This window comes from Mastomys coucha, unplaced genomic scaffold (genome assembly GCF_008632895.1).
Source record: "Mastomys coucha isolate ucsf_1 unplaced genomic scaffold, UCSF_Mcou_1 pScaffold15, whole genome shotgun sequence".
NCBI classification, from domain to species: Eukaryota; Metazoa; Chordata; class Mammalia; order Rodentia; family Muridae; genus Mastomys; species Mastomys coucha.
In genome coordinates, this window is record NW_022196897.1 from 152,853,369 (window position 1) to 152,863,954 (window position 10,586).

Genomic DNA, 10,586 nt, shown 5'->3' on the forward strand with positions numbered 1-10,586 from the left:
TCCTTCCCCTCCCGTCCTCTCTCCTCTCCCCTCCTCTCCCTTACCTTCTGGCTTCATCCTCAGCCCTGGTTCTTAACTTCCCTGAGCCTCCTTTCCTCCCCTGATTTCTCTGCCCTTCCTGGATCCGGCTTCTCACCATCTTTCTATTCTCAACCTTCTGGCTTCTCCTTTCTCTTCACTGTCCCTACTCTCTGTCACCTCTCTCATTCCATTCTCTTCCTTTTGACCATCTTTCTCCTCTAGACTATTATTACTCTCACTAATTCTTTTTACGATTTTCTTTCCCCTTCACTCCTTCCCCCTTTCGCTTTTCTCAGCATATCTGTCGCATGCTCTTAGTCACCTCTCTTCCTAACTCCGGCCACCCGCATCTTTCCTTCAGGGTTGCTCACTTCTATAGCCTTTGACCTGCGTTTTCTTCTCCTTCACAGTCTTCGTCGCTGATCCTCACGCTCCTTCCCTACATGGCTCCCGCTATACTACTTAGACACGCCCCGACCAGCCCAACCCGCGTAGGCCCCGCCCCAACCCACAGACCACGCCCACCACATGTCCTCCGCCCCGCCCACGGGGCCCCACCCCACCCTGGCCCCGCCTCCCGGCCGGCCCCCCCCAGCCTTAGGGTCACAGGGTCGTCCGACGCTCAGCAGACGTAGCGACACCGCCAGTCACGTGGTCACGTGACGCGTTGCAACATGGCGGCGCCGTGGGGCCGGGGCGTCTCTTCCTGACAGGGCGGCGCGCACGGACGCGGCCGGTGCCGGCCGGGACGCCGGGCCCTCAGCCTCGCTCTCTTGCTCGCTCGCACCGCCGGCTCGCGGGGTTGCCGGCCCCCGCAGGCCGGGGCCATGCAGGAAAGCCAGACCAAGAGCATGTTCGTGTCCCGGGCCCTGGAGAAGATCCTAGCTGACAAGGAGGTGAAGCGGCCCCAGCACTCCCAGCTGCGTAGGGCCTGCCAGGTGGCGCTGGGTGAGTGAGCGGCCCCGGCCTGGCCCGCGCCGGCTTCCCCACGCCGGCCGTTACCCTCCGGGCCTGCTGCCCTCCGCTTCTCCCAAGACGAATCCCACCCTCCCGTCCTCTTCCGCTTACTGCCCCCGTGCGAGCTGGGGTTGGGGCGGCCGAGACTGGCCCAAGGTCACCTAGCAAGTTGGTGACAGCCACGGCTGGTTTCCCAGCTTCCCTGCCTAGGGCTCTTGCCACGATTTCTTGTCCGGTTTCCTGGTTCCTCCCCTCACCGTCTCCAAGCCCTCTGAAGCAGTAGCTCGCTCTGGCTCTTAAGTTTTTCCTTTATCTCGACTGTGCTGCTTGGGGCTCTCCCACGTGAGCGATCAGAGCAGGTCAGAGAGCTGCCCAGTTGGTGTCGAGGCACCCCGAGGCTTGTTTTGGAAATGTCTCGCTGGAGAACACTGGAGCTCTGAGAGCGCTTTACCCAGAAGGGTTGTAGGATGATTTATGTTTCAGGCATTGAACAGTGTGTAAGACGTCTACTCGTTTTAGGGCGGGTCCCTAAAATAAAGCTTCTGCAGAGCAAACCTGTCTGATTTATTCAGTGCGGTATCCTGTGCATTTATGGCAGTGCTTGGCACACCGTAGTTGCTCAGTAAATATTTGCTGGTTGAATGGATCCATGGATTATGGAAAGACAGAAGTCCCTAGCTCCTAACAAGGTAAAAGCTCGGTAGTTGACACCAATGTTAGTCTCCTGTCTTTAGTTACTTCTCAGGAGCCTGTGTAGCAGGTACTGAGGAGAGAGGAGATGGCTGTGAAGGAGAAAGAAATGGAGGCCTTGTTTGTCCCTGTGGATTTGTCTTATGTTCTGATAGAGCAGACAAAACAACACTAATAAGTACTGCTGTCAGAATAAAAAAACAAGAAGCAATACAGAAGACCTGAGGGTCTGCGTTAGGTTGGATAGTCAGGAAAGTAGTCCTTTCTGAAAATGTGACATTTGAGCCCAGTTCTGAAAGGTAAGAAACGTCCACTGTGTGGAGGAGGTTCAAGGGGAAAAAAGTTGTGGGTGGAGAGAGCTGTCTCCCTGCTAATTCACCACCCTGCGCAATCCATGGGATTTGGTTAAAAGGCCTGTTGTCCCAAAAGGCTGAGTGAACGGAAAGGCGGGGTTTCTCTTAGTCACTCTTCTCCACGGGTGCAGGAGAGCGTCCACTCGAGACCTCCGAATGGATCTGTGATCTTTGCACTTCCCTGTGAGTAAGGTTCAGGCCTCCTGTGGCATTCGAGAGTCCCTTAGGGTCAGAGGCTACTGTTGGTGGAGAGGTGCTTGAGGCCTGTGGAATCCAGAGCCGCTAATCTTGTGAAATTCGGGGTGTGTGGAGGGGATTCGCTGAGACCTACATGTTAAGGCTTTTCTGTTTTGGAAACCAGGGCCAAGTGTTGGGTTTTATTCTATCAGGAATGTAGGACAAGCCTTAGAAAAGCAGCCTGAGTGAGTTAGGCGCAAGCCTCAGGTCGGAACCTTTCCAGACTCCGTTCCTGCTATGGTACTTTAAGTTTTAATTTCTTAATTAATTAATTTTTTTTTTAAGATTTATTCATTTAATGTATGAGTACACTGTTGCTGTCTTCAGACACACCAGTAGAGGGCATCAGATCTCATTATGGATGGTTGTGAGCCATCATGTGGTTTCTGGGATTTAAACTCAGGACCTCTGGAAGACCAGTCAGTGCTCTTAACTGCTGAGCCATCTCTCCAGCCCAAGTTTTAATTTCTTGTTCAGAATTTGTTTTTTCAAGTCATGTTTGATTTTTTTTTTGATATTTTCTTTATTTACACGTAAATTTCTCCTTTCCCAGTTTTCCCTCCAAAACCAACCAACCAACCAAACAAAAACAACAAGAACAAACCCCATGCCTGCCACCCCACCCTCTCCCACTTATTGGCCCTGGCATTCCCCTACACTGGGGCACAGAAACTTCACAGGGCCAAGGTCCTCTCCTCCTACTGAAGATTGAATTTGCAATCCTCTACTATCTTGTTCAGAAATTTTAGCATCAACTATCACATTGCTGGGATCTACTTATAAAATTGTCCCGTGGGCCATACTGGGCCATAACACTGATACATTATTAGATTTTTTTTTGGATTACATTTTTGTGTAAAAAGTTCAGATTTTTTTTCCAATTTAGGCTTCGGAAATGCACATTTGAATTATATATTCATATGCACATGTTCTCATGTGTGAGTGTGCATACTTTCTGCATACATACATGTGTGTAAGAAATGGCCTTGACAGGTCTGGCAAGATGGCTTAGCGGGTAGGAGCACTGACTGCTCTTCCAAAGGTCCTGAGTTCGGATCCCAGCACCCACGTGGTAGCTCACAACCACCTGTAATTAGATCTGACACCCTGACGCCCTCTTCTGGTGCTTCTGAAGACAGCTACAATGAATTACGCCGGAGCGAGTGGGGCAAGAGCTGTACACATAAATAAATCTTGAAAAAAAAAAAAGAGAGAAAGAGATGGCCTTGACCGGAGGAAACTTCACTCTAGGTTATGTGAAATTGGAGGGATGGCTTGTTATCAGTGATTAGGGAGCTCACACCCAGGGCTGGTTTAAAGGAGCTGTCACTTAAGCTAGTAGTGATGTTCTTAGTTAGGTGAAAGACTTGCTTTTATTTCTGAACAGTAAAAACACTGCAGAGTGCCTGTGTCCCCTTACCCCATATCTCAGGGCCTTGTCTTGGGTCTCAGTAACCTCATTTAAGAAGAGGAATGCGCGGGGCTGGAAAGGTAGCTCAGTGGAAGTGTGAGGGCCGGAGTTTGGCTCCCCGGAACCCATTTGTATTTATAAGCCAAGCATGTGTGGTAGCTCCTTATATGGCAAGTACTTGGGAGGCAGAGATGGGGGTCCTTGGGGCAAGCTGGCTAGCTAGCTAGCTGAGTTTTTGGTGAGCTGCAGTTCAGGGAAGGACACTGCCTTGGATAAGTGGAGAGCCATCAAGAAAGACATCCAACATCAACTCTGGTCCTCCATGCATACACATAAACACATGAGTACACTCCCACATGTGACCACGCATGTATACCACATACAAGTACAAAAATGAGGAAGAAATAAGAAAAAACTGGCTGAAGTGGCCGGGCGGTGGTGGCACACGCCTTTAATCCCAGCACTTGGGAGGCAGAGGCAGGTGGATCTCTGAGTTTGAGGCCAGCCTGGTCTACAGAGTGAGTTCTATACAGAGAAACCCGGTCTCGAAAAACCAAAAAAAAAAAAAAAAAAAGGCTGAAGTGAGGGAGCGGGTAAGAAATAGCATGTTATCTTTTTCTTAAAGCAGAGGGGTTTGTTTTTGTCTTGCTTTGCTTTTTTTTTTAATAATTTGTTTTTATTTTATGCGCATTGGTATTTTGCTTGCATGTCTGTATGAGGGTGTCAGATCCCTTAGAACTGGAGTTAATGGATAGTGGGGTACTTTGTGGGTGCTGGGAATTGAACCTGGGTCCTTTGGAAGAGCTGCCAGTCCTCTTAAATGTTAAACTATCTTCAATCCCAAGAAGAATAATTGCTTAAAGATACTGTATAGATTGTCATTAATTTTGGTAAGTGACCACTGAAAGCTGGAGTGCTTGACCAATAAAGAGTTCTTACTGGAAACTGTTTCTTTGACAGATTTTAGCCAGTTAGAGCATGCCTGGGGAGGGGGAGGACTTCAAGGCTTCTTCTCTGGTCTTGAGAAGCCTGAGCATTCTGGGATGCAAGGCTTCCTGGATTCAATCACCTGCCTTCCCTTGCTGGACACACAGTTCATCTTACACATTGCCAGGGTTACCTATGGTGAGGTGAAGGTGCTTGGCATGTGCAGACTCTTGGGGTAAAGCAGGTGAAGCTCGGCAGAGGCCTGCTGCCTTGGGCATTACCACAGACTCTGGAAGCGCTGAGTCCGGGTTTTTAACATAGGTCTTTCAGAGCCACTTACTGATTGCTTGGTTGTAATTATGGGAGCGGAGAGTTGGTAGCAGTTGGTAGCTTTAGAAGTGCTGAGTGCCCTTGCAGAAGCCTTGGGTTTGCTCCCAGCACCTAGGCAGTAAGTGGCTCTCAGCAGTCTAGAATTCCAGTGCCAGGGGATATAACACCCTCTTTTGGCTTTTGTGAGCACCAGGCATGCACATGATATATGTGTATACATGTAGACAAACGCTCACAAAATAAATAAATCTGTTCTAAAAGAAGAAGGAGAAGAAGAAGGAGAAGGAGGAGAAAAGAAGAAGGAGAAGAAGAAGGAGAAGGAGGAGAAAAGAAGAAGAAGGAGAAGAAGGAGAAGAAGGAGAAGAAGGAGAAGGAGAAGAAGAAGGAGAAGAAGGAGAAGAAGGAGAAAAAGGAGAAGAAGGAGAAGAAGGAGAAGAAGGAGAAGAAGAAGATGATGATTCTGTGACAGAGGCTGTGCTGCTTATAGTGCTGGTTGGTAAACGCAGTGAAGACAGCAGTTGTCTTTTGTAACAGCAGCCATGAACAGGGTGGAACAGGATTGGAGTGACTCGGTGAGTCATCTCTCTGAGTATCAGATGCATAGGTAGATGACAGCCCAAATCAAGGCTGGTGTCCTAGTCAGGAGAAATGAAGAGCCTGTGAGAGCATTTCACCCCGAGACACTGCTGCTCTTGTCCCTTTAGTGAAGCCTGGACATGCTTTAATCGGCTCCAGCCTTCCAGCCCCAGCCCTCTGTTTAATTCCATTTTTAAGACCTTCCTCTTGTAATTGTCTCTTTATATTCCATCTTTCTCCATGTCTCTTTATATTCTGTTCTTAAATTGTATGGAGTTTGGAAGGTTAATCAAAAAAGTAAAAAAATAAAAAAGACTTAAGTGTTTTTAAATTGAATTTTGAAAATTTTGTCTACAGTTTAACTGAATCAACCTAATGATCCCCTTGTGTGTGTGTGTGTGTATGTGTTTATGTGTGTGTGTGTGTGAGAGAGAGAGAGAGAGAGAGAGAGAGAGAGAGATTTAATTTAATAATTTAATATGAACAAAGCATATGAAAGGGCCAAAGTGTTCTGCAGTTGTTAGCTGTCATGCTCAGCCATCGTGAAAGCATAAGAACCAATGTGTATCTATTTGTCATCTGAAACTGACTGTGGTTCCATGTCATGTAGCATCTGTATAGTGTCTACTGTATGCTAAATTTCTGGAATTCCAGGCACAGGGCCACTGTGAGCTTTAGTTTGGACCTTATTATTATTATCACCTCCATTAAGGCCTAAGGGTTGAACAAGCTAGCCAGGCATCACTCATCCTCACCCAGTGATGATGGAGCTAGTACCTCATCAGAGTCCCTCGGTAAGGACTCTGCGAAGCCTTTGAAAGTAGCCATTGCACTCTGGTGAAGTTTCAGTGAAGAGAGACTGTTTTCTGAAGTTGAATTCTAAGTTACATTTGAAACCTTCTGGTCAAAAAGATCTTTTTTTTCTGCAGTATTTTACTCTGTCTTTGTTGTGCTGGGAAGGTGGTTTCAGATGAGCATCACTGAGCTAGGTTTTTCTGATTCATGTCATCTGCATCAGCAGCCCTGAGCTCTGTCCTCTAGATTCTGGATTGATGACTGTTTGGGGTACTCTTGCAGTGGGAAACAAAGGAGAGTAGTTTGCTGACAGCTACACAGTGGGCCGGCAGACGAGGCTGCAGCTCCTGCTTATCTAAGCTGTGGGGAATGAAGTCCAGTCTCAGGCATGCTGCTCTCTCTGATTGGGAAGCTTGAATTGGGAAGCTTGTGAGCCATGGGTGGCCATCCATTGAGCTGTTTGAGTGCACACTGCAGGGGTGGGAGGAGGTGTGAGTGGGAGGTGGGGACACAGTGGGCACAGGCAGGGCTTTCTCCAGGCTTAGCTGTACTGTGAAGAGGATGAAGGAGAGGTGGCTCATGGGTGGTGGTTGTTGGTTGGTTGGTTGAACTTGTTTAAATGTCATTCAGAAGAGAGAGAGTTACAAAATATATTTATAAGCCTGAGTCTGTGTGAATGGTCAGCATTTAGGCCTAGAGACTTCACTCAGTCTCAAACTCTCAGTGGAGAATTTGTTAGCATGTGTTTGTTAGTTTGTGGTGTCCTCGTAACAGCACAAAATCCCTTCTTGTCAGTGTCGGGAAGAACCTTGCATTTGAAATCTGAAAAATATTAAAAATATTTCTCTTTGCCTAATGTAGCACATACCTGTAATCCCAGCATTCTGGAAGCTGAGGCAAGAGGATAATGAGTTGGAAGCCATGATCTGCTATTTATTGAGCTCCTGTCTTAGAAATGACATATGTGATCAGTCAGGCATCAGGGTGCACAACTGTAATCCCAACACTGGAGAGCCAGAGACATGAGGTTGTTGTATGTGAGGTCAGCTTGATTTACAGAGTGAGTTCTGGACCAGCCAAGGTTCTATGGAAAAACTTTTATCTCAAGATCCAAAAATAGAATAATTAATTGAAATACTATCCAGAATAAATCCTTCAATTTTAGTACATACTGGTGTCTGGATTAGGGATTTTGTCTGCAAGTGCTATATTTCATAAAAACTGAACTGTCAAGGCTCATAACCTCTGTAGATTGCTCTTTAAAAACAAAAACAAAAAACAAGCTGGGCAGTGGTGGTGCACACCCTTAACCCCAGCACTCAGGAGGCAGAGGCAAACAGATATCTGTGAGTTTACACACAAAATCCGGTCTACAAAGTGAGTTCTAGGACAGCCAGGGCTACACAAAGAAACCCTGTCTCAATAACAACAACAACAAAATCAAAAACACCAAACAAAGAAACTAAAAAAAAATCTTCAAAGCGAGGGGATGTGATTGACGGCTCGGTGGTTAAGGCCACAGGCTGCTGCTCTTCCAGAGGACTTAGGTTTGTGGCTCACAGCCGTTCGCAACTAGAGTTCTAGCAGATCTTCTGTGGTGTTCTGACCTCTCATGGTGCTCAGACATTCAGGAACTCACGCATATGCATGTGTATAAGTGCCCATGAAAGTTAGAAGACAGCAGCAGATTCCCCGGATGAAAAGTTGTAGGTGCCCGTCGTGGGCGCTGGGAACCAAACCCAGCTCTTCTGTAGGAGCCGTGCGCACTCTTCTCTGCTAAGCCATCTCTTCAGCTCCCTGCAGACTGCTCTTTGTTGATAAGTTTTGTGGTCTTTCCAGCAGGGAGCTCACCATGTAGCACCAGCAGCTGAACGTTGTGCTGTGTTGATGATTGTGGGAAACTTTGATCCTTTTAGTGGTCTAGTTTCTTGGTGCCTTGCTTCTGAGATGATGAGAATACCTGTTGACCTGGCTTAAGTGAGCTAGTGCCATGAAGAAGGGGCACAGAGTGGAGTTGGTGGTGACCTGTGTTTCTCAGGCCTGTGTGGCCGAGGAGGAGGACTAGGGTGCTCACTCTTTTCTGCCTCAGGAGTTGGTCTGTGGAGCTGCATCCATGACTCTGGCTGAACAAATGAATCCAGACCTATACTCTGCACTTGTCTCTGGAGACTCTGGGAGCAGCGGCCCTTACAGAGAAGAGCAGACCTGTGAAAGGCGTGCTTCATCCCAGGGCTGCGGAGTCTTCACATGGACAGCTCACAGCCAGGTTTCCTTATCACTGTTCTCTGCAGGGACAGGACCTACCAGGAGACTGCTTGACTGTCTTTCCTGTGGGTTATATTAGAAAATAGGTTTACATTTGCTGATTGATGCTTGGAGCCTTCCTGCCAGGCTAGTTAGGGTTAATTTGGGGTGTTTTACTAGGTTTTACAGTTAGTGGGGAGAACAGGCCTTCTGTGGAGGGATGGAAAGGTTGGCTTCCCTGCAGTGCTAGAGTTGTCTGTGCATATCTGTCGCTGTTTACCAACCTCATTCAGAGGGATGTACTTGGGTGTCACAGCTGGCCTCCTGATGCCAGGGGAGCAAAACAAACAAGGACTGTGCTCTGAGGCAGCCACAGTCACACCCTGTGACCACACCGGCAAGAGGCCTGCCCCTGTAAGAGCACTGGACATTGACTTGAGCACGTCCTTGATGAGAAGTGAGATGGGAGTGATGAATGCAGGCACAGAGGTTGGGGTGGGAGGCAGCTCAGCAGAGAGGCCAGCATAAGCAAAGACTCTGTGACAGCAGTGTGTGGCTGAGGCCTACTGTGCTTGCGAGTGAGGAAGCTGGGGGGGGGGGGGGGGGGGGGTGGAGGGGTAGGGGGAGGGTCAGAGCCCCACAGGGTCATGGTCAGAAACAGTGGGTTGAGACTGGAGAGTTTGAAAAAGGTGCTGGCACGATCAGGCTTGGGCCACTGTACATACATCTTACAGAGAGACTAGAGGGATTGCTTGAGATCAAATAAGAGGCAGTTAGCATCATGCTGGTGGGGTGGGTAGCTTTGAGAGATGGCAGCACTAGTCAAGCTAAGGGAACCTGGGTAAAAGCACAAGAACTGGAGGGAGTGGTTCAGCCAGCTCTCAGATGGGAAGATGTATGGGGAGGGGGAGGACTCATCTGAGCTGGAACTAGATCTGCCTTGGGACGAGTTAGTCAGTGTCTTGTGGCTTTGGCAAGTATCTTAGAGGAATAACTGAGAGGTGGAATCACTGGGATCCTGCTCTCAGGGGCCAGTTTCATTGTTTTGAGTCTGAGATGAGGAAGAGTGTCAGGGTGGAAGGATGTGGTGGATCAGAACTCTCCGCCTCATGGCCAGGAGGAGAGAGAGAAGCAGACACTAGGAACAAGCCATCCTTCAGAGGCACATCCCTAAGTGGTCTACTCCCTCCAGCCAGGCTCAGCTTTAGTTGCTCTCTCAGTGTGAGCTTACTGTGGATTAACCTATTGATAGAGTTAGCGCCCCCATGAGCTAAGCACCTCTCAACAATTGGCTCCACTATCTAGGGAACCACATCTTTAAAATGTGAGTCTTACAGAGGACATCCCATATACAAACCATGTCAAGCACCATCCAGTTAGACACATGAAACAGGAAGCGACTGTGTAGATAAGCCTGGTCCTAAGAGGCCTGGTCTAGAGACTGGAATGTGTGGGCCAGGACCTAGTGCGAGAACCTGCCTCTCTTTCTGCCTGGGCAGAGGAGATGGAATGTGCAGAGGGAGCTAGGGCAGAGACAGGTAGGAAGCACAGGGCAGATGTATAGAAAAATTCTGGGATTGGTAAGTGGGATGCTGAGGGAGGCTAGTAAGATGGAGCATGGAGGGAGGACCAGGAAGGGGGGGCAACAGCTGGAATGTAAATAAAAAGATGGAGCATGGAAGGCCTGTCAGGTTAGAAACATGGTCACTGGTGGTCTCTTGAGCTGTCTGGGTGGAGTGCTGCAGGTGGAATCCAGACTAGTGCGGCCAGAAGTGAGAGTAGGAACCCCCGGCAGAGTGCAGGCTGCATCTGGGTGTGTTGTCAGAGGGAGGGGTGTGGCCCTGGGAGGTTGTCTCTCTCTTGGCTTTGAGCAGATTCTTGCTGTGTAGTAGTGGTTGCCTGGTACTTGTAGCAGTTGTGCTCCGACCTCCTGAATGCTGGGATTGTAGGTGTGTCCTCATGCACACCTTTAGTTTAAAATGTATCCTTAAGGGAGAATCTTCTTTTTTCTTTTCTTTTCTTTTCTTTCTTTTTTTTTTTTTTTT

The 10,586-nt window shown here is 48.3% G+C and overlaps 1 protein-coding gene across 3 annotated transcripts in view; it reads left to right on the plus strand.

Annotated features, from left to right (window-relative positions):
- Window positions 1-647: 647 nt before the first annotated feature.
- Window positions 648-10,586, plus strand: part of Arfgef2 (ADP ribosylation factor guanine nucleotide exchange factor 2) — an 89,416-nt gene continuing 79,477 nt past the window's right edge. For all 3 annotated transcript variants that reach the window (XM_031372803.1, XM_031372804.1, XM_031372805.1), the window contains exon 1: window positions 648-969. In XM_031372803.1, coding sequence (XP_031228663.1) covers window positions 849-969 — 121 coding nt within the window. In that variant the 5' untranslated portion in view covers window positions 648-848. The remainder of the gene's footprint in view (window positions 970-10,586) is intronic.